The sequence below is a fragment of the Puma concolor genome, chromosome B2 (genome assembly GCF_028749965.1).
Source record: "Puma concolor isolate L17-30 chromosome B2, mPumCon1.1.hap2, whole genome shotgun sequence".
Taxonomy (NCBI): domain Eukaryota; kingdom Metazoa; phylum Chordata; class Mammalia; order Carnivora; family Felidae; genus Puma; species Puma concolor.
In genome coordinates, this window is record NC_141671.1 from 126,634,567 (window position 1) to 126,658,433 (window position 23,867).

Below are 23,867 nucleotides of genomic sequence, written 5' to 3' on the forward strand. Positions count from 1 at the left end.
TTCTTCATACATCTTCCTGTTGGAGCCTAGGTTTTTGTTGTTGTTGCTGTTCTCCTTGAAGTCGGGTTTATTCATTGGTAAAATGAGAATTGGACGGAAGGTTATGGAAACCTGATTGGCACAGGGTTATTGCACCAGAAGTAAGTTTATGAAGTGCCATTTTTTTAATATATATAAAAAGGAACCTCACAGGGAGTCTTACAGGACAGACAGCTCAGTTTAAATAACAGACGAGGGGCGCCTGGGTGGCTCAGTTGGTTAAGCGTCCGACTTCAGCTCAGGTCACGATCTCGCGGTCAGTGAGTTTGAGCCCCGCGTTGGGCTCTGGGCTGATGGCTCAGAGCCTGGAGCCTGCTTCCGATTCTGTGTCTCCCTCTCTCTCTGCCCCTCCCCCGTTCATGCTCTGTCTCTCTCTGTCTGAAAAATAAATAAAAACATTAAAAAAAAAATTAAAAAAAATAAATAAATAAATAACAGACGAAATCAAGGTAGGGAATTTCCTTCTGACCCAGAGGAAAAGGAAAAACAAAGGTCTACATAAAATTGCCAAGCAGTTGGTTTTTTGTTTTTGTTTTTAGTTTGGTGGTATTGTTTTCTGAAAGAGGTACGAAATATCCAAATTCTCTCATTAAAAAAAAATTGAGCTGTATTTTATTTCAGATTTTATTCAGTAATTTAAAAACTACTGGAAAATCTGCTTTTCTTTGATATTTTCGCTTGTTCGTAATAAGAAAAGGGGAGGAGGGGATGAAAAGGAGAACGGAAGGGACAGAGAGAAACAGCCAAACAGCCACAATTAAGAGAAACAGTGAAGGAAGGAAATGAGAAAGATGTCAAGCCATCTCTGAAGGCATTGCTTGAGCATCATGTTGTTTTGTTTATTTATTTTCATGTTTGTTTGTTTTTTTCTTTTTTGAGAGAGAGAGAGAGAGAGAGAGAGAGAGAGAGAGAGTGGGGGGGAGGGGCAGAGAGAGAAGAGGACAGAGGATCGGAAGCAGGCTCTGTGCTGACATCAGAGAGCCCAATGCAGGGCACAAACAAGCTGAGCTCAAGTGGACGCTCAACCCACTGAGCCACCCAGGCGCCCCGAGCGTGTTGTTTTAATCGCCCCTTGCTCCGTTCTCAGGCCACAGACCCACCGGAATGTGCGTCAGCATCTTGCCACCTGTGGAAGCTCCCAGTGACCGGCCCCACCCAACTCTTTCCCTCTTTGGGCAATTGCAGCTCCCATAAAATCTTCACTTTGGTTTCATAAGCCAAAAAAAGAGGTTCAAGTCCTCTTGGTCAAAGACAGATCTTTAAAAATACACATCAGGGGCTCCTGGGTGGCGCAGTCAGTTAAGCGTCCGACTTCAGCCAGGTCACGATCTCGCGGTCCGTGAGTTCGAGCCCCGCGTCGGGCTCTGGGCTGATGGCTCAGAGCCTGGAGCCTGTTTCCAATTCTGTGTCTCCCTCTCTCTCTGCCCCTCCCCCGTTCATGCTCTGTCTCTCTCTGTCGCAAAAATAAATAAACGTTGAATAAAAATACACATCAGTTAAAAATGAACGGACTCACATTTACCTAAACCTGAGTTTTGGGGCTACTTACGGTTTTATTTGTTTGTAACTGTGTCTTACCACTGTACCTTGTCATTTCTCAGGTTTTCTTCCTGCATCGAAGGTCATGAATTCTGACAATTAGCCGTTTCTCTTCCATGTCCCCCTCCAACTTTGTGGTCTTTTCCTCTCTTATGCTCTCGCCCTTTTCCTCCATTTTCCTCGACCTCGTGGTCATTGTTTCCTCTATATGTTCATCAAATACTTCGCTGCATTTGTATAGCTCTTTAAAGGTGTCTGTTACAGGCAAAGCAAATGCTTCCACTTGTTACTGCACTTGGCCCAACAATTCTGTGAGGTTGGGATCGTTTGTCCCCGTTGTGCCAAAGGGAAAACCAGAACTTACCTGAGCTCACGCGGTCAGCAAGTTGTGGACCAGTACTTGAGCAGACTCTAAATGTCAGCCTTTTTTCCAGTACATTCAGTGCTTCCGTGGGAGTTGGTTGCTGGTTTCTGGACATGAATATGTTTGGAGGGAAAATCATTTCTTCCGACATTGGTTGCTCCATTAACAACCCTGTGCCCTGAGGATGCGAGACGAATAGTACAAGTGGTGAAGATGGTGACTAAGTTATTGTGCCCTCTTTCCCGAGTTCCTTAGTTTCTTCCGTGCGGCCACGTTTCTCCCTTTGATACCACTCAAGTGTGGTCAAATGACCCAGAAATTCCAAAGGTCAGAATAAGCGATACATGGGTAGTCTGCTGGCCTAAATATTGAGAAATTCGTGGTCAGTTGTGTTGTTTCTTAATCAAAGTATCTTTTGTTAAGTGCGAATGAGTCTTACGTATGATAAGAAACATCTGTCATTTTTTTAACTGTATTTTCAGTATTCTCCTTCAGAAATGAATACTTATATTTTCTATGATGATTCTGGTGACCTAAGGCAGGCTCAGCATCTGAACACCACCTTTTTGTTCCCAAACACATCAAAAGCCGAGGATGGGAAGGACTGTTGGGGAAGCTTCTAGTGCCCTCTGCCAATGTCTAATGCTTATAACCTCTTCTGTTTGAAGGGTCAACAGTTGAGTCCCTTTGTGATGACCTTGTCTCTGTGCTCACCGTTCTGTGTGAGAAGCTACAAGCCGCCATCAAGTAAGTGCCTTCAACACTGGTGTTCTTATTCATCGGAGGTCCGTTTCTGAGGTAACTTCGGTCTACAGAATCACTTCAGATTGCAGATTATAGGGACGATGGTTCCCCCCATTGGTATTCACCTGTCATTCCTGAGAAATATATGCAGTGACTTTGGGCAAGCCCACATTACCAAAGACCATGACTGAAGGGTATCATTTTCTCGTGAGAAATGGGAAAACAATAGCTTGCAAAGAAGAGTTGATCTCTCGAGCAAGGGGCTGAGGGAGAAGAATGTTGGCTGACAGGTAGTTGCTGTGACAAAGCTAGTTGACGTAACCCAGTTGTGTGACTCTAAATAGTCTTCTCATCACCCTGCGCTATGCTTTTCTCCTCTGTTAAAGGGCAAGGGTGCCCTGTATGGTCTTTCTGTATTTCTTCAAACATTTCCTGAGCCTGTGAGCTCACCTGCATATCTCTGGAAAGAACACATTGCTCTCATCTTTTTTTGCATGCCAGTTTAATCATTGATAATTAGGTCATATAGACGGTATCCATGGCTCCGACTCTCCAGAACTCTCCAGGCGGTAGGTTAATAAGTTAACTTATACATTTCTAGTCAAGCCAAATTGTAAAAGGACTAGACTTTCCAAGATGAGATGAAAAGTCTCCACCAGCTACATACATAGTTAATTGCAAACTCCCACAACACAGTAAGATTCTGAAATGCCCTTTGAGTTGTGAAAGACACTTTCATTTACTAGTAACTAGAATACTTGAGAATTCAAAGAGCTTTTACTTAAAAATTTTTATATATAGTGAAAAGTTGGGAGATAGAGTCTACTTGAGATACTAATGAGGTCTCTCACTTTGCTGGAAAAACTGCAGAAACTTGTTCATTTGTTCATTTTTGTTTCTTTTCTAATAAACTCGGGATTTTTAAGAGCTAAACTTAGAATGACTCGTTGAGGTTTTTGCCTAGTGGTCTCTACATCAGTGTGTCCATCGTTCCTCTAGGTCACCTGGGCCTGCACGTATTTTAATGTTAATTAATTTATTTTTTTTAATTTTTTTAAATCTTTATTTTTGAGAGAGAGCAAGAGAGCATGAGCAAGGGAGGGGCAAAGGCAGAAGGAGACGCAGAATCCGAAGCAGGCTCCAGGCTCTGAGCTGTCAGCACAGAGCCCGACACGGGGCTCAAACTCACAAACTGTGAGATCGTGACCTGAACCGAAGTCAGACGCCTAACTGACTGAGCCACCCAGGCACCCCAATGTTAATTTATTTTTGACAGAGGATCTGAAGCGGGCTCTTTGCTGACAGCAGACAGCCTAATGCAATGTGGGGCTCAAGCTCACGAACCACAAGATCGTGACCTGAGCCGAAATCAGATGCTTAGCTGACTGAGCCACCCAGGCGCCCCTGCACCTTTTGCACATTTTGACCAAATTAAGCTCTCTTCATGTTAGGCACTTAAACAATGAAGAGATCTATTTAATCCATAGGTAATACAAGCCAAAAAGCAAAGCACTTCTTCCAGAGCCCCACCCTCAAGCCTCTCTCACCCTGGACTCTAGACAGCACATTATTTTTCCTCAGAAGGGATGGGTCTGACAGCAGATGGCATGTGTAGATGGCTTCTCCTGTACTCTGCTCAGGTCCCCATCTTTCCTAACCACGGAGAGTTGGGGCAGGAGGCCTGAGGCTCGGATTGTTACCCTAACCTGAAGGCTCTAACACCAACTACCGTAACCCCATCTGTGAAGTCCCCATGTGACCCGATCACCTTGGGAGAGTTTCATGCTATGCCTGTCCTTTATGATTTTAATCACCCTCCTTCACTCTTAACAGGGTCCTGGCTGGGATAGGTTATATATTCACTCTACCTGTTTGTGACCAGGGTTTAGATTTCTTCTAGTGCTCACTCCTCCCCACCCCTGCCTAGCTCCTCTCCCCCATAGCAGAGCCAGCTGTTATATCAGAGCTGGGATATGTTTCTCATTGGCTTGTTTTCTCCTAAAATACAATCATGTATGGTGTTTAACCACTATTGGCTCAACTATGTTATCTTTGGTGGTTTAGCTGGATAAAACCCTGTTCTGCTCTTTACTAGCTCTTGGGCAGAGCTCTCAACTACCATAAGCTTATGTATCCTATAAAATAGTTAATATATTATTTACTATTAATGAATATATCATTTATTATTTTCTTTTATGTAATATAATATTAGTAAGATAAACTATATTAGGGTTTTTGTAAGGATCAAGTGAGAATATTTGCTTAAAAGAGAGTTGATGCCCGGTAGCCAAAAATTACCTGAGGTTAGCAGAATTAGGTTTATTACCTGTAATAATAAGGGAGTCTGTATACTATGGGGAGCCAATGGTATCCAGTCAAAGGATTTTAGGAGAGATTGCTATAGGATCGGAATCAGAGTTAGGTGATTTGGAGTGGGTTAAAGGAAATGAGGGTCTGTTCAAGGATTGAGTGCTGTCAGAAAGTAGGGGCAATCCTGGTATGGGGCATCTTAGTTTTTATCAAGCTGTTGGCGGAGGGGGGCAGATTGGAGCCAGCCAATGCCCTCATTGTAGAAGAAGCAAGAGTCACTCCTAGGGGAGGATGACATTTGGTCTTTTTTGTGTTTGTACAGAATTCTTTTTAAATCTTCATTCAAGCCTGTTTGTAGATTGGCTCGCCTCTTATTCTGTCACCATCGTGGAGAATCTTCATCTGATATTAACATCCTATGAAGTTGTTTATGTTCACCAGGGGAACACCGCAGCTCACTGACAGCAACCAGGCGGTTTCCCACTGTCAAAGATGCTGCTTCTCCTATCCCACCCACTTAGGTCTTAGCAGGAAATCAAACAAAGGCCATCAAAACTTTGAAAAATTTAAAGACTATGTTCATTACTTTGCAGGCAAGGAAAAACAAATAAGCTCAACATTTTTTCCCTGAGTGGTTTGCTAAGGGAAGACTAAGGTTTTAAGTGCTAGAAAAGCTCGAGGTAGTTATGTCATTAATAATTAAAAAGTAACCACCAAGAAAAATCAGAACAAATCTGTCGATCTATAAATGATAGCTTTAAAACATACCATTGTTCACTGGTCAGCAAAGAGTCTTCAGCTGAGTCCAGTAAGGGCTTGAAGTTCATGGTTCTTTAAAACCTGGATGTCTAGAGGCGCCTGGGTGGCTCTGTAAATTAAGCATCCAACTTTAGCTCAGGTCATGATCTCATGGTTCATGGGTTCGGGCCCCGCACTGGGCTCTGTGCTGACAGCTCAGTGCCTGGAGCCTACTTCAGATTCTGTGTCTCCCTCTCTCTCTGTCCCTCTCCCACTCATACTCTGTCTCTCTCTCTCAAAAATAAATAAAACATTAAAAATTTTTTTAAAAAACCTGGATGTCTCTAACATCAGCCCTAGGGACCTCCATCTGTAGAGTGACCATATGACCTAGTTTATCTGGGGGAGTCCTAGGTTATATCTGCTGTAATTATTATAGAGTTTCAATATTGGTATCTTCTAGGAAGTATTGGGACAAATGGAATTTTTTATGGATAAATATTTGCAATATTTACAACATTCCATGACTTAAAGTGGACTTTCATTCGGAAAAGTAATTCATGTGACACATACATGTTTTTTCTAGGATTTCTCATTAGTCATTGGCTTAAAGATGGCTTTAGGCATGTCATTATGAAGCCTAATGGTTTTTATAGGATTCTCATAGTCTTGATTGGTTTTTCAATGCATTTCCCCAGTTATCATTCTGCCTCTGGAGCCTGTTCACCGTGTTTGAGTATAGTCTTTCGCCTCATGATTCCATTACCCCAAGATGAGGGTTCTGTTGCCAAGGACACTGGGGTGCCGCACGTTCATTGCCGTGTAAACGGAAGACCTGTAAGGCCACCTGGTCAGATAGGACCATGCTCTTGGCTGCTTTCAGTCTGGTGGTTCTGTTTATTCTTCTTGTCAAGTTTTCATGCCTTTTACAATTTCTTCTGATTTTTCTCCCTCAACTCCTCTCATTTCTACTAGCTAAACTTCTTATTCTCCCACCTTCTAAATATCCTCTTCCTCCAAAATCACACTATGGCCACTATTCCCCTCAACGACCATTTCCAAAATCAATGCCCAAATACCTCGCAAGGCTTTCGCTCTGTCAAGGGTATGTATTCATGATATGTTCAGTCTCGGGGGAGGATTCACAAAACGCGTCCAAGTACACGGAACAACTCACATGTCTTGGAGATGCGTTATTCATAGAACTCTGTATTAGGCACGTCGAGTTACATGGTGCTTTTTATTTATTTATTTTTTTTTTTGATTTTTTTTTTTTTTTTTAAATTTTTTTTTTTTTTTCAACGTTTATTTACTTTTGGGACAGAGAGAGACAGAGCATGAACGGGCGAGGGGCAGAGAGAGAGAAGGAGACACAGAATCGGAAACAGGCTCCAGGCTCTGAGCCATCAGCCCAGAGCCCGACGCGGGGCTCGAACTCATGGACCGCGAGATCGTGACCTGGCTGAAGTCGGACGCTTAACCGACTGCGCCACCCAGGCGCCCCTACATGGTGCTTTTTAAATCCAAGAGTTTTTGGAAGGATAATTGGGCTCATAAAGATATGTATTCATTCTTTGCCTGTTGGTCTCCGACCAACCTCTCCCTACCCCCCTCTCTTCCCAGTACCGAGTGTCAGAGAGGGCTCTACACCAAAGCATTCTCAGAATCATTGAGGCAAGGCCAAGTGTCCGTATCATGCGTTTAATTCCATTCTACTTCTCACACAATTACTTCATTCCCTCTCTCCTTTTTTCTAACTAAATTTGAACCACCTCAAAGGGAGGTAAGGTCAAAATGACTAATAATTAAAAAAAAAAAAAAAAATTAAGAACTCCAGAGATCCAGAACATGCCGCCAGATTACCCTTGCAGCCGCCTTGCCAGGACGGGTGGTTGCTCAGCCTTCACGGCCCACTGGCCCACTCACGGGAGTTGCTCCCCGTGGATCTTGAGCCTGGGAAGAGATTCAGAGATGAGCAGCAAACGAAACCCAGCCAACACTCAACCTGCCAGCCATGAAATGCTCAAACAGAAGACCAGGCCAAGGGACCCACCACCCTCCTAAGTAGGCAGATTGTTCCTTGTGTGTTTTGAAAGAGTTGGCTGGTTTCTGGGCTTCTCTCTGCCTTGTGCTTTTCACATATTTGTGTGTCTATGGTCAGACAAATAAGAAACGCACACACTGTGCACACGCATATGTGGATCTAGCAAGGGGCACGTGTGGAATTTGCTTACATTTCAGACAGCTCCTTTAATGACGTGACTCGTGAGGCACGGGCACCCGTTTTTGCAGACTGTCGCAGCCCACAGAAAAGCTGCCGCGTTCGGTCTCCAAGGAGACTCCCAGGCCAGTTACCTTGGCAACGCATCCTGTCTGTCATGGGGTCTGATTACTTGAGCTTGCGATATTGCTGTGGCACACCCTGTAGATACTCATAGGAGCCTTGACTGTCCAGACAAGTCCTCCAAGACCCTTTCTGATCTGACCCCTGCCACCACTCGCGTCCTGCCTCTTGCTGATGGTATCTTCACACTTTGCTCCAACCACAGACTACCACCACCCTCTCTCCTGTGCTCCACACACACCGTCTCCCCCACGCTGCCAGGCAAGACTCCTACTTGAACTTCAGGTCTCCGTGAAGATACCACTTCCTTTAGAAATTCTTTCTGGATCTTTCTAAGGATTCGATGCCACTCCTGTGCTCTCGTTAGAACCTTGTGTTTAAATCATTCACCTGTAGCACTTCCTCCACAGTGCTTTACCCACTTGTTTACTTGTCTCTCTAGTCTCTTGTCTCTCTAGTCTAGTCTAGACTCTAGAGAGTCTCTAGTCTCTTCTAATGAAGAATGTGCTCTTCCTGCCAGGAACAAGGTCTTGCTCAGAAGGGTAGGGAAGCATGTGGGTGTAGGAGTATGGAAACCGAAAGTCCTGACCTGGCCCCAAAATGGCTAAGTATGTCTTGCCTTTCTTTTTTTTTTTTTAATTTTTTTTTTTTAACATTTATTTATTTTTGAGACAGAGACAGAGCATGAACGGGGGAGGGTCAGAGAGAGGGAGACACAGAATCTGAAACAGGCTCCAAGCTCTGAGCTGTCAGCACAGAGCCTGACGTGGGGCTCGAACCCACAGACCGTGAGATCATGACCTGAGCCGAAGTCGGCTGCTTAACCGACTGTGCCACCCAGGCGCCCCAGTCTTGCCTTTCTTATTCTTCCTCCAACCACCACCTTCCTCTTGGCGAATGGTAATAAGTTTCGTGGTAATAAGTTTCAGCCTTTACCCATCTCTTCTTCCCCGCTTAGGGGGTGTGGTAGAGTACATCCAAATATGAGCGGAGTTCCCTTCTTCAGAATAATGGCATTAGTATTTGGATTACTCACTATCTGAATCATTGCACAGTTCTCTTTGGACGAGGAGATGAGCAGAGTTTGCCGTAAAGGGCCACATACTGCCTCTGCCTCTGCTCACTGTTCATTTCTGTTACTGTTTTATAACCTTTAAAAACGTGAAAAGCATGTCTGGTTCATGAGGCCATGGGCAGGATTTTGCCTTTGGCGTATAGCTCGCCAACCAGCTTGATGTCAATTTTGCAGAGACCGATCGCCAAGGTATCTAACACAGTGCTTAAACCAGGGACCCACGGGCCCCTCTCTTGCAATCCTTGCTCTTGGATCTGTGCAACCTTTCTCCCTTTGACAGTTGTGTGTGTATGTGACCTTCTGGAGTTTGGGACTGGTGCTAACTTCTCTTCCTTCCTGTCTCAGGGTTCTAGTCTGCCTGTCCCTGGTCTTGCCTTTCCCTGCCACCACCAGCCGCCCCCCCCCCCACCCCCCGCCACCGTCCTGGAAGTTATATGAACTGAGGGCGCGAAGCTTCCTTTTGGCATTTATTTACTTTATGTTATGAGAAAAGAGACACAACCAAAGATTTTTCAAAGCAAGTTCTTTTATTTCTGACCATTCCCTTCCAGGATTCCAGGATTCTTGAATGAATTCTCTTCAAAGTATCATATGTCTGTAGTAAATATGTGCTTGCACATTAAATTCTTCCTGATTCCGGTTCTGATGTATGTTCTGACGTACCAGGGGTTTGGACTTCCAACATATAAATTTGGAGGGGGATACAATTCAACCCATAATGCCAACCGCCCCCCCCCAAATTAAGACTTCTCTAACGCCTGCTATTTTTCCAAGCATTTCCCACACATCACCTTTTCAATTTTGCCCTTACCTGGCATGCGTCTGCACGCTGATTTTGTTCTTCCGTAGCGACCAGCAGCAGCTACAGCTCCTGTACTCCGAGTGCATCCTGTCCGTGCTCAGCAGCTCCTCCCCCTCCATGCACCTGCACAGAGGTTTCACAGACCTGATCTGGTGAGCACCCGTCCTCACACCCCCCAACCCCAACTCGAGCGTTCTCCCCTTCTAGCCGTGAGTGGGGGTCCCCTCCCATGGCATCCGTGACCTACTGGTCATCTCGCCCGTGGGCACGTGCTTTAGAAAGCAGGAAAATTGTTTTGCTTGCATGCACTAGACCAGGATAGAGAGAAGCTTATGATTTTTTTTTTTTTTTAACAAAATAGGTCTCCAGGGCCCTCCTGCATTTTGTTGACACCACGGGATCATGAGACTCAGGAAGGAGGGGATTGTTTTCTAGGTTACCGGTCTATCCTAAAAGTATGCGAAGGCACCAGAAGGTTGCACAGGGGGGCAAGAGCGACTGAGTGTTATTCTTAGCCCTTCCGTGGTACATTCTCCATCTCAACGTGCAGACGAGTCACTTAATTATAGCCAGAGGTACACACAAGTGACAGGGCCCGCAGGCAGCCAGCTAGTTACTGTGGGTTCCGGGGCTTTTCCACAGGGAGGAAATCGAATGATGTGACAGTACCATGTGTCAGAATTTCAAATTAACTTCTGAAATTAGAAGTAGAAATAATTTTGTTATTTATAGTAAAATGAGTCACTCTGACGAAGCCATTTAGCATTTTGAGTCTGTTTCTTTACGTAAGACAGTTTCTTAATACTTCTCCTGGGATTTTCTTTAGTCAATTCTGCCTTGAGTTCCGAGAAAAAGTATTCTCTTCGTATACCTAGAAGTGACGGAGAGACGCGGAAAACGGAGGCAGGACATTAGCCAAAAAGAGGGGCAGTAAAGAACCCAACTCGTACTAGCCATTTTTGTAGCATCAGGGGTAATATTCACAGTTTGTCATTTCGGCTTGTCGCGGAACGGATGTTTCCTCCTGTGTCTTCCCAGGAAGAACCTTTGCCCTGCTCTCATCGTGATCCTGGGGAATCCAATTCATGACAAAACCATCACCTCCGCTCACAGCAGCAGCGCCGGTGCGGGCGTCGAGTCGGACTCTGCATCTCCGGGAGTTTCCGACCACGGCCGGGGGTCGGGCTGCTCCTCCACGGCGCCAGCCCTGAGCGGGCCGGTGGCTCGGACCATTTACTACATCGCGGCCGAGCTGGTCCGGCTGGTGGGGTCGGTGGACTCCATGAAGCCCGTGCTCCAGTCCCTGTATCACCGGGTGCTGCTCTATCCGCCACCCCAACACCGGGTGGAAGCCATCAAAATCATGAAAGAGGTAAGGAGGCCCCGAAGAACGCCACCGTGCTGGCCAGATGGCGGGAGGCGTTATCTGCACATTGTGTCTTACACGCAGAAAGCACTCAGAAAATGTTTGCCAGGCACCTGCTCAAACTTACTTGTTACTACGTGGTATCCAGTCACGGGCAGCATCTTTAGGACGGGGGCGTGTATCCATGTGTTGGGAGCCCGGGGAAGGAGGGGTCGATGGGTGCTGACCGATGCAAAGCCATTGATAATTCAAGCTGCAGGCATCTGACCGGGCCCCAGGCTGATTTCATCCCGTTCCCTTAGGTGCTGTTTGTGCAGCTATATGTGTTTATTCCCTTTTGCCAAAATTGGATTTCCAAGTGATTTTCTACTCATGTTGTATATTATCCAAAAACAAAACAAAACAAAACAAAACCATCACTAATCTCTGACTATTAAAAGGAATCCCTTTGCCTCATTCCTTCTTAGGCCTCATATCCCAAACATCATGACCCCTGTGAGAAGGTAAAGATTGTCCAGCTTGTAACAGCCATCCCCGTGTGCTCCTTCATGGTTTTGAGGAGGAATTAGGGTTATTGTGAAGGTACTTCAAATAAGAATTTCTCTGCTGTCTCTCAACCAAAAAGAAAAGAGACCCACGTTTTTGTATTTGTGCACGTGTTCGTTGCCTTTGCTTTTGGTTCCTACACCAAAACAACAACAAACCCAGAGTAGCAAATTTCCCTTGTTGATGATTCATTTATTTAAAGTAATATTTGCTACTCATCAGTTTCTCAAAAGCTTAATTTAAAATGCCCCTTGGTGTTGCTTTAACAAGATTTGATTGTAACGAACAATGGAAAGTTCTGACTCAATATTTCTAGAAACGAAGGAGTGATTCAGATCTAATTGTGGTTACGAAAATCTATGAGCACACAATAATAACCTTTGAATCCTTACCTTCTCTATGCCCAGCACTTCACATATATTATCTCTAATACTCTTGATAACTCTTGGATGTTGTATATCAACTGTACTAGTGAAAAATGTTATTTCTTTTCCCTATCACAGCTTCAGGCAATACAAACAAAGGGTCAGCTTTAATAACTGATCAGTCCCAGGTTGACGAACACAATACAGCTTTGGAGGCAAGTGAGACTAGACTAGTTTCTCACCACCCAGCTCCCTTGGGGACCCAGCCCTACCCTTGTTAAGTTTATAAACGGGAGCAGAATGGGCTTTCTCTGAATAGGCAGATCTTCAAGGGGAAGAAAGAGGAAGAGGCTGGCTACTCATGTTCAGCTCCCCCTACGTTCACCAGTGAGATCAGACTCCCCCTCCTCAATTAGGAGGAAGTGAGAGAGAGAGGAGAGAGGTCCAGGATTTTATTCCACCGAATGTTCCTCCCCGCAGAGACACGATGCCAGAAAAAATGAATTTTCCCTCCCGCAAAGAAACTGAGGCTTCAGAGAGTCAAATGATTTGCGCAAGGTCCCAAAGAAAGAGAAAGGGTATACACCCCGGTCTGTCTGACCTGAAACCCAAGGTCTTTTCCTACAGCGCGCTTACTACCGTACTTGACTTTGATATTGCAATGCCAGTGATTCTAGGAGCCCCCGTTCCCCTGCTGGCTCAGCTACCCCCTTCTTAAGCCTCAGTTGAAGAGTCAGAGTTTGGATCCTCTCTCTGCCACTCCCCAGCTAGGTTATAGTAGCTCAAGCGTTTAACTCTGAGCCTACAGTTTTGTATCCGTGCCTAGTAGTAATCTTCCAAAGGTTCAAAATGCCATGCGGTTTGCATCGGTACTCTGCAAGCATAAAGGGCCAGACAGACATTTGGCATGCTTATTGCTTTCCCAAGGAAAAGAAAAAACATGTGGAGGCTGGAACTCACTCTTCCTCATGACCTCCTGCCTAGAGTGGGGCTCTAATTCTAGCTCTGCTCTCCGGCTGCCTGTTTCCTTCCTTTTGTCCTTCTGGACTTAGACTTCTCAATCACCACTGTTAACAGTTTATTTTCGGGCTCTCATGGCTCCTGTTGCCTCTTCCGTCAAGTCTGAATTCCTCTGCCCCGTTGCTAGACCCTTCTGTCGTCGTCCTCATTTCCTGTCATCACCCTCGTTCCACCTGACCGACCTTGCTCCGTTCAGCTCCCAGGCTCCTGCTTCCATTCAGACTCCCCTCCCGTCTCCCCACGGGCCATTCCACTTAGCGTCAAGCAGTTGATTGAAATGTGCCAGGCGCAGCCGGCACTGCATGTTAGTTGATTTACAAACTTTCTTAGGAAGGTAACACTACTCCCGGTTTCTCGGTGGGGAGGCTGGGGCTCCATGAGTCGAAGTTACTTGCCCAAAGTCCTTGTGAGTAGCAGGGCCGCCCCATGAACCCGGATGTTCGAAGAACAGCTCTCTGTGCCGTCAAAACCCTCCTCCTTCACACTGCTGCCTCCCCAAACCACTACTTTTGCTCTTCTCTAAATTCCCTCATTTAGCAATTAATTGTACGTCCCATCCCACTGAACATTTCCACATGGTGCAAACTTCTTCTCAAATACGTGTTTGTATCCGTTGCTTTCTTGGGTTCCCTCTCCCCACCCCCAACCCGGTATCCAACACTGCAGTGCTTGAATCCGAATAAGTGCTCGATAAATTTTGACTGAATGACAGATGGCCCTGAAGACAGACTATCTTCAAAGACAACGTTTTGTAAGCAGCAGCAACCTTTCTTTCCCACTCAGGGTTGACCGGCACTGGGGTTGTGGCTACTTATGGTGGATCCACTTGATGAGTGAATGCTAAGTAAATACATTGCATACGGGGTCTGGAGGTGTCTACATGTATTTGACATGATAATTTCTTTTTTTTTAATTTTTTTTCTAACGTTTATTTATTTTTGAGACAGAGAGAGACAGAGCATGAACAGGGGAGGGGCAGAGAGAGAGGGAGACACAGAATCTGAAACAGGCTCCAGGCTCTGAGTGGTCAGCACAGAGCCCGACGCAGGGCTCGAACTCACGGACCGTGAGATCATGACCTGAGCCGAAGGCGGACACTTAACCGACTGAGCCACCAAGGTGCCCCTACATGATAATTTCTTTATGACTGCAGAGGAAATATGTTTTCCCCTTCTCATAGATTTTCTAGCTTCCCGAGATTATCTTACAGGGCAAGGCTGGAATTAGACACCAGCGCCTAAATAGCATGTCCAGACGGTGCTGCCCCATGGAGCACAGCAGACTGACATGGGCCAGGTTATTGTGACAAGTGGGACCTCCACTCGCTATGACAACCAATAATTGGGGGAGGTTGGTAACCTGGAAACCAAAATGTGCAGTCTGTGCACCCAAGGAAAACCACTGGGCACCAGAATGTTTGCTTAGCCTATCGGAGTTTGAATGCTTGGTGTGTTATTTCCCTGTTCTCTTTGTAATTTGTCACTCTGCCATGTGCGCTGTGCGCCCATTAATCAAAGACAGGACATTTTGTTTTTCGAAGCACATTCTCTTTCCTGTTTCTGCTTTCCCCCAAAATGAACAATGATCAATAGTACACCTTGCTTCCTTTTCTCTCTCCCATGGTCGGGCTTCAGAAGGAGTTCCCTAATCTTTAATCAGACCTTTGACATCCCAGCCACTTGACATCACATCCCTCATTCCCACAGCAAGAAGCTGGGATTAAACGTGTCTTGCCTTTCTTCAAGCAGTTGTTGAGGGTTCTTCAGAATCGTAATCACTCAGTGCCCTTTCCCTCCAGATTTGGAAACAACTGAGAAGTAAACACAAGATTAATGTGGGAATTAAATATTGTCATCTAATTTGTTACTGGTAAGGTTAGATTCAAGAATGTAATAAGATCCAAAAAGAAAGTGACATTCCCCACAGCCATGCTGCCCCTGAAATGCACTTACCTTTGTATCAAGGGATGGGACAGCTAGAGGCACTTAGACCCCACCAGCTTCACTTGGGTGCAGGCCTGGCAGGTAGCATGAGAGAGAGTGGGGGCAGGGGGGAGAAGAAGGAGGAGACTAGGCAGGTAGGAGAGGGAGAAGAGTGGGAGAGGAAGGAAAAAAAAGGGAGAGGAAAGGAAAGGGAGGGAAAGGGGGGAGGGAAACTTGACTCTTTCAATGTCAAAAAAATAAGGGACGCTTGGGTGGCTCAGTTTAGTATTGGACTTGGGCTCAGGTCATGATCTCATAGCTCAGCTCCTGGGTTTGAGCCCCATGTTGGGCTCTGTGCTGACAGTTCAGAGCCTGGAATCTGCTTCAGATTGTGTGTCTCCCTCTCTTTCTCTGTCCCTCCCCCACTGGTGCTCTGACTCTCTCTCTCTCTCTCAAAAATAAACATTAAAAAATTTTTTCAAAAAAATAAAATGTCAGTACTCCCCCAAACAATCTACATATTCAATGCAATCCCTATCAAAATAATACCAGCATTCTTCACAGAACTAGAACAAACAATCCTAAACTTTATATGGAACCAGAAAAGACCCCGAATAACCAAAGCAATCTTGAAAAAGAAAACCGAAACAGGAGGCATCACAATTCCAGACTTCAAGCTGTATTACAAAGCTGTAATCATCAAGACAGTATGGTACTGGCACAAAAACAGACACTCAGATCAATGGAACAGAATAGAGAACTCAGAAATGGACCCACAAACATATGGCCAACTAATCTTTGACAAAGTGGGAAAGAATATCCAATGGGATAAGGACAGTCTTCTCAGCAAATGGTGTTGGGAAAACTGGACAGCGACATGCAGAAAAATGAACCTGGACCACTCTCTTACACCATACGCAAAAATAAACTCAAAATGGATGAAAGACCTAAATGTAAGACAGGAAGCCATCAAAATCCTAGAGGAGAAAACAGGCAACAACCTCTCCGCTCTTGACCACAGAAACTTCTTACTTGACATGTCTCCAGAGGCAAGGGAAACAAAAGCAAAAATGAACTATTGGGACTTCATCAAGATAAAAAGCTTCTGCACAGCAAAGGAAACAACAAAACTAAAAGGCAATGGCAGAAGATATTTGCAAATGATGTATCAGATAAAGGGTAAGTATCCAAAATCTATAAAGAACTTACCAAACTCAACACCCAAAAAACAAATAATCCAGTGAAGAAATGGGCAAAAGACATAAACAGTTTTCCAAAGAAGACATCCAGATGGCCAATTGACACATGAAAAAATGCTCAACATCATTCATCATCAGGGAAATACAAATCAAAACCACAAGGAGATACTACCTCACACCTGTCAGAATGGCTAAAATTAACAACTCAGGCAACGACAGATGTTGGTGAGGATGCAGAGAAAGGGGAACCCTTTTGCACTGTTGGTGGGAGAGCAGACTGGTGCAGCCGCTCTGGAAAACAGTATGGAGGTTCCTCAAAAAATTAAAGATAGAACTACCCTGTGACCCAGCAATTGCACTACTAGGTATTTATCCAAAGGATACCAAAATGCTGATTTGAAGGGACACGTGCATCCCAATGTTTATAGCAGCACTATCAACAATAGCCAAAGTATGGAAAGAGCCCAAATGTCCATCGACTGATGAATGGATAAAGATGTGGTACATATATTTAATGGAATATTACTCGATCAAAAAGAATGAAATCTTGCCATTTGCAACAATGTGGGTGGAACTAGAGTGTATTATGCGAAGTGAAATAAGCCAGAGAAAGACAAATATCATATGATTTCACTCATATGTGGAATTTAAGATACCAAACAGAAGAACATAAGGAAAGGGAAGCAAAAATAATACAAAACGGAGAGGGAACAAACCATAAGAAAGAACAAACTGAGGGTTGCTGGCAGGGTTGGGGGAAAGGCTAAATGGACGAGGGACATTAAGGAGGACCCTGGTTGGGATGAGCACTGGGTATTTTTTGTAAGTGATGAATCATTAAATTCTGTTCCTGAAAAAAGGTAAATATATTTTGATTTAAAAAAAATAAAATGTGTAGAGAAAATTGGAAGCTTCATTTCTTTGCCTCCAAGAGAGTAGAAGTTCCCAATTTCTGGGGTCCAAAAGAAATGTAGAAGGAGAGAGGGAAAGAGAAGTGCCCCTTAAGATACAACTTTTTCTACTTAATATACCTTTTCCCATGAGTGTAAATCACTTTGAAAATAATGGACATAGTGATTGAAAGTCTTTTCCAATGCACTTAGCCCAATCTTTTCCTGAATTAGCCTCAAAATAAAATTTTGTTTAAAGACATCTAACACATGGAAATAATAACTAATTATACTGAACAGTAATGAGAATTCTATATGTGAAAACTTGTAGGATGTAGCCAAAGCGCTATATACAAGGGTATTGATAGCTTAAAATGCTTATATTGAAAGTTAGGAAGCCTACAATTAATATTCTAATTCTCCAAGTTAGAGAGTTGGGAAAAGAAGAGCAGATTTAATTCAAAGAAGGTAGAAAAGAGGAAAAATAAAGAAGATAAAAGCAGAAAGTAATGTGATAAAAGCAAATATAGTGGATCACTAAAGTGAAAAATATCAGGGGTCTAAAAAAACTGAGGAAATTGAAAAACTCTTGATAAAAGCAATCACAAAATCCCAGAATAGGTAAAAACAACTAAGTAGAAATAAGAATGAAAACACACTTGGAACTATAAATGTTAGAAACGTTAAAGAAATCAAGGTCTAATAAGGCCACTGATGCCAGTAAATTTGAAAATTTAGATAAAATAGATAAATCCCTGGGAAATAGCATAGCCTTTAACAAGCTGAGAAATTGAGGACCTAAATAGTTCTAGAAACTTTTAAACATTTTTTTTTTCAACATTTATTTATTTTTTTAAGACAGAGAGAGACAGCATGAATGGGGGAGGGGTAGAGAGAGAGGGAGACACAGAATCGGAAGCAGGCTCCAGGCTCTGAGCCATCAGCCCAGAGCCTGACGCGGGGCTCGAACTCACAGACCGCGAGATCGTGACCTGGCTGAAGTCGGACGCTTAACCGACTGTGCCACCCAGGCGCCCCTAGAAACTTTTAAAAAAATTGAATCAGTAGTTAAAAATTGTTCCCTAAAACAAAATAAAAATAAAAATAAATTTTAAAAAATTAAAAAAAAAAACAACCACTGGCCCCATACAACTTTAAAAACAAGTTATACCAACCGTTAAGGAATGGATAGTTCCAATAATATGTGAGCTTTTCCAAGGAATAGAATGAGGGAATACTCCTCAACCCATGTGTTCTTTTTAATTTTTTAAAAGTTGTTTTACCTTTTGACCCCCTTCATCCATTTTTTCCATCCCCTCACCCCTCACCTCTGACAACCACCAATTTTCTGTAACTATGAGCGTGATCTTTTGTTTTTTTGTTTTTCAAGATTCTACCTATAAGAGATATTATACAATATTTGTCTTTCTTTGTCTGACTTGTTTCACTTAGCATAACACTCTTTAGTTTCATCAATGTTACCACAAATGACAAGATTTCATTCTTTTTTTTTTTTTTTTTTTTTTAAATTTTTTTTTTTCAACGTTTATTTATTTTTGGGACAGAGAGAGACAGAGCATGAACGGGCGAGGGGCAGAGAGAGAGGGAGACACAGAATCGGAAACAGGCTCCAGGCTCTGAGCCATCAGCCCAGAGCCCGACGCGGGGCTCGAACTCACAGACCGCGAGATCGCGACCTGGCTGAAGTCGGACGCTTAACCAACTGCGCCACCCAGGCGCCCTAGATTTCATTCTTTTTTATGGCTGAGTAGTATTTCTCTGTGGGGGGGGGGGGGCGGGTATGCGACATCTTCTTTGGATTATCCACTTATCCTTTGAGAGATACTTAGGTTGTTTCCATATTTTGGCTATTGTAAATAATGCTGCAATAACCATGGGGGTACATGTATCTTTTTTGAATTTGTGTTTTCATTTTCTTCAGATAATTATTCAGAAGTGTAATCGATGGATTGTATGGCAGTCTATTTTAATTTTTTGAGGCACTTCCATACTGTTTACTATAGGGGCTGTACCAATTTACATTCCCACCAGCTATGCACAAGGATTCTTTTTTCTCCACATCCTTGCCAACACTTGTTTTTTCTAGTCTTTTTTTTAAGTTTATTTATTGAGTGAGAGAACACATGCATGAGTGGGAGAGAGGCAGAGAGAGAGAGAGAGGGAGAGAGAGAATCCCAAGCAGGCTCCATGCTGTCAGCACAGATCCCGATGAGGGGTTTGATCCTGTGAACCATGAGATCATGACCTGAACTAAAACCAAGACTCAGATACTTAACTGATTGAGCCACCTAGGCACCCCTAGTCTTTTTGATAATAGCCATTCTAACAGGTCTGAGGTAGTATCTCATTGAGGTTTTGATTTGTATTTCCCAGGTGATGATTGATGTTGAATATCTTTTCATATGTCCATTGGCCATCTGTATGTCTTCTTTGGAGAAATGTCTACTCAAGTCCTTTACCCAGTTTTAAAATTGGATTGTTTGGGTTTTTTTTTTATCTTTTTATTGAGTGATAGGAGTTCTTTCTGTATTTTGGATATTAACCCCTTATCAGATACGTGACTTACAAATACTTTCAGTATGTGGCCTTTTCATTTTGTTGATGGTTTCCTTTGCTGTGCAGAAGCTTTTTAGTGTGATGTGGTCCCACATGATCATTTTTGCTTTTGTTGTTTTTACTTGGTATCAGATTTTAAAAGTCATCTGCAAAACTCATGTCAAGGAGCTTACTGCCTATGTTTTCTTCTAAGAGTTTTATGGTCTCAAGGCCTACATCCAAGCCTTCAATCCATCTTGAGTTAATTTTTCTGTATGGTGGAAGACAGTCGTCTATTTTCATTCTTTTGCTTGTGTCTGTCCAGCATTCCAAGCACCATTTGTTGAAGGGATTGTCCTTCTCCGATTGTATATTCCTGCCTCCTTTGTTATATATTAATTGACATACACGTATAGACTTATTTCTAGGCTTTCTATTCTGTTCTTTTTGATCTATGCGTCCGTTTTTATGCAGTGCCATAATGTTTTAATTACCATAGCTTTGTAATAAGGTTTGAATCAGGGAGTGTGATGGCTCCTGTTTTTATCTTTCTCAAGATTGCTTTGGCTATTCCAGGTCTTCTATGGTTCCATACAAATTTCAGGATTGTTTGTTCTGTTTCCGTGAAAAATGCCATTGGAAATTTGGTAGAGATTGCATTGAATCTGTAGATTGCTTTGGGTAGTAAGGGCATTTTAACAAGATTAATTCTTTGAATCCATGAGCACAGAACATCCTTCCATTTATTTGTGTCATCTTCAATTTATTTTATTAATGTCTTATAGTTTTCAGTATACTGGTCTTTCACCTCCTTGGTTAAATTTATTCTTAGGCATTTCCTTATTTTTTGATGCCTCGTAAATAGGAGTATTTTCTTGATTTCTCTTTCTGATAGTTCATTAGTGTATGGAAATGCAACAGATTTTTTTATATGCTGATTTTGTACCCTGCAAATTCTCTGAATTCATTTGTTAGTTCTAACAGTTTTTTAAAAGAGTCTGTAGGGTTTTCTATATATAATATCATGCCATCTGCAAATAGTGACAGTTTTATTTCTTCCTTTCCAGTTTGGATGCCTTTTACTTCTTTTTCTTGCCTGATTGCTGTAGCTAGGACTGACGATACTATGTTGAATAAAAGTGGCAAGATTGGCATCCTTGTCTTGCTCCTGATCTCAGAGGAAAAACTTTTGGCTTTTTACTGTTGAATAGGATGCTATTTGAAATATATGGCCTTTATTATGTTGAGATATATTCCGTCTCCACCCACCTTTTTGAGAGTTTTTATCATAAGTGGATGTGGAATTTTGTCAAATGCTTTTTCTGCATCAATTGAAATTATCTTTTCATTTTGTCCTTCATTTTGTTAACGTTGTGAATCACTTGACTAATTTGTGGCTCAGTCACTTGAACCATCTTTGCATCCCTAGAATAAATCCCACTTGATTATGGTATATGATCCTCTTAATACGTTGTTGAATTTGGTTTGATCACATTTTATTGAGAATTTTTGCATCTATGTTCATCAGAGATGTTGGCCTCTAATTTTCTCTTCTTGTGGTGTCCTTGTCAAGTTTTAGCATCAGGGTGATGACAGCCTCATAAAATGAGTTTGAAAGAGTCCCCTCCTGGGGCGCCTGGGTGGCTTAGTCGGTTAAGCGTCCAACTTCAGCTCAGGTCACGATCTCATAGCTAGTGAGTTTGAGCCCTGCATTGGGCTATATGCTGACAGCTAGGAGCCTGGAGCCTGCTTTGGATTCTGTGTCTTCCTCCCTCCCGGCTCCTCTCCTGCTCATGCTGTCTCAAAAATACATAAACACTAAAAAAAAAAAAAAAAAAAATTCGAAAGAAAAGAATCCCCTCCTTTTCTGCTTTTTGGAAGAGTTTGAGAAGGATTGATATTAATCCCTTGAATGTTTGGTAGGATTCACTGGTTAAGTCATCTGGTCTTGGACTTTTGTTAGTTGGGAGGCTTTTGATTACTGATTCAATCTCCTTACCAGTAATTGATCTATTCAGATATTCTGTTCCTTCATGATTCAGTCTTGGTAGGTCATATATTTCTGGAAATGTATTCTTTTCTTCTAGGTTGTCCAATTTGTTGACATATCATTTTTATAAGAGTCTCTTGGGGTCTTTTGTATTTCTGTGGTATCAGTTGTAACACCTCTTTCATTTCTGATTTTATTTAAATCTTCCAGTTTTTTTTTTCCTGGCGAGTCTAATAAAAGTGTGTCAATTTTATCTTTCCAAAGAATCGACTCTTAGTTTCATTGATCTTTTCTGTTGTTTTTTAGTCTCTATTTCATTTATGTCTGCTGTCATCTTTCTTATTTACTTCCTTCTACTAACTTTAGGCTTCACCTGTTCTTTTTCTAGTTCCTTAAAGTGTAACGTTACATTATTTGTTTGAGACTCTTCTTATTTTTTTGAGGTAGGCATTTACTGCTCTAAATTTTTCTTTTGAAACTGCTTTTTCTGCATCCCATAAATATGGGGGTGTTATATTTCCATTTTTGTTTGTCTCAAGGTCTTTTTTAATTTCTCTTTTCGTTTCTTCTTTGACCCGTTAGTTGTTTGGTAGCATGTTGTTTAAAATTCACATATTTGTGAATTTCCCAGTTTTCCTCATGTAATTAATTTCTAGTTTCGTGCCAATGTGATCAGAAAAGACTCCTGATATGATTTCATTTCTCTTAAATTTAAGACTCGTTTTGTGCCCTCCCATATGATCTATTCTGGAGAATGTTCTGGGTATGCTTGATCAATGCAGTTTGCAGCTAGCCGGCTCCGATAGCAAAGTGAGACAAAGAGAGTAGAGGGAAGTTAAATTAGAGGCCATTCTCACTAAAGAACGTAGATACAAGTGCTTTATTGTTCTGTGCTATAAAAGTTTTTGAAACAACCCCTTAGAGAATTTGCTTTGTCTAAGCCAGTCCTGAACTGAGGACCTGGGAACCCTATGTGTGTTCTGTGACAAGATGGATACTTAGATCAGTTCTATTAAGATTTGTAGTTCCAGGGGCACCTGGGTGGCTCAGTCGGTTGAGCGTCCAACTTCAGCTCAGGTCACGATCTCACGGACCATGGGTTCAAGCCCTGCGTCGGGCTCTGGGCTGATGGCTCAGAGCCTGGAGCCTGCTTCTGATTCTGTGTCTCCCTCTCTCTCTGCCCCTCCCCTGTTCATGCTGTGTCTCTCTCTGTCTCAAGAATGAATAAACGTTAAAAAAAATTAAAAAAAAAAAAAAGATTTGTAGTTCCAAACAGTTGTGGGGTTTTTTTCGAGTGTGTCAATCAATAGAGAGCGTACATGTCTCTTTGAACTCACAATTTTAAGACCTTGTGCTTTTTTATGGTGTTCACTTTACTGTTATTTTCCCCCCCTTTTCTTAAAGCTACTTGGGAGCCCACAGCGCCTCTGTGATTTGGCAGGACCCGGCTCCACTGAACCAGAATCCAGAAAAAGATCAATTTCAAAACGAAAGTCTCATCTGGATCTTCTCAAACTGTATGATACATTCCCCTTTTCCACCTACTATTGTTTGGCGAGCGATGCTTCTCTGAATGCACTTGACCTTGTTTTTAAGGCCCTGAAATTTTTATGAATCTGCCTTAAGTGGAATGTTATTGTTCAATAATGTCCCCGCAAGCCATATGAGAAGTCTTATCTCAATGTATTACAATCCTGTAACTTTCCATATTGTCATACTTAAAGTAAACGCAATGTACAGAATGAAATGTACAAAAATTATCCATTGGGGTTATGTTGGGGAAAAACTTTTTGAATTCCAGCACTATAGCTATAAGATTCCTTTACTTGTCACTTCCCTAGAAAACTGAACATCATCTAATTTGCAGTTGTTATATTCACCTGCACCTGTTCCGGAATATATTCGTCTTATAGAGGATGTCCTCATTATCCTATAGCCATTATAACTGTTTGCTTTCGGGGGAAAAAAAAAACAAAAAACGAACATAATCCAAAAGTGAGATTATGCAGTGCCTGTCCTTGTGGAGATCACAAACTCCCATCCGGAATTTTTGTGTGT

At 42.7% G+C, this 23,867-nt stretch overlaps 1 protein-coding gene across 7 annotated transcripts in view; it reads left to right on the plus strand.

Annotated features, from left to right (window-relative positions):
* Positions 1–23,867, plus strand: part of ARFGEF3 (ARFGEF family member 3) — a 188,889-nt gene that overhangs the window by 85,105 nt on the left and 79,917 nt on the right. For all 7 annotated transcript variants that reach the window (XM_086707978.1, XM_086707973.1, XM_086707972.1 and 4 more), the window contains 4 exons: positions 2,611–2,689; positions 10,003–10,107; positions 10,994–11,327; positions 23,214–23,326. In XM_086707978.1, coding sequence (XP_086564104.1) covers positions 2,611–2,689; positions 10,003–10,107; positions 10,994–11,327; positions 23,214–23,326 — 631 coding nt within the window. The remainder of the gene's footprint in view (positions 1–2,610; positions 2,690–10,002; positions 10,108–10,993; positions 11,328–23,213; positions 23,327–23,867) is intronic.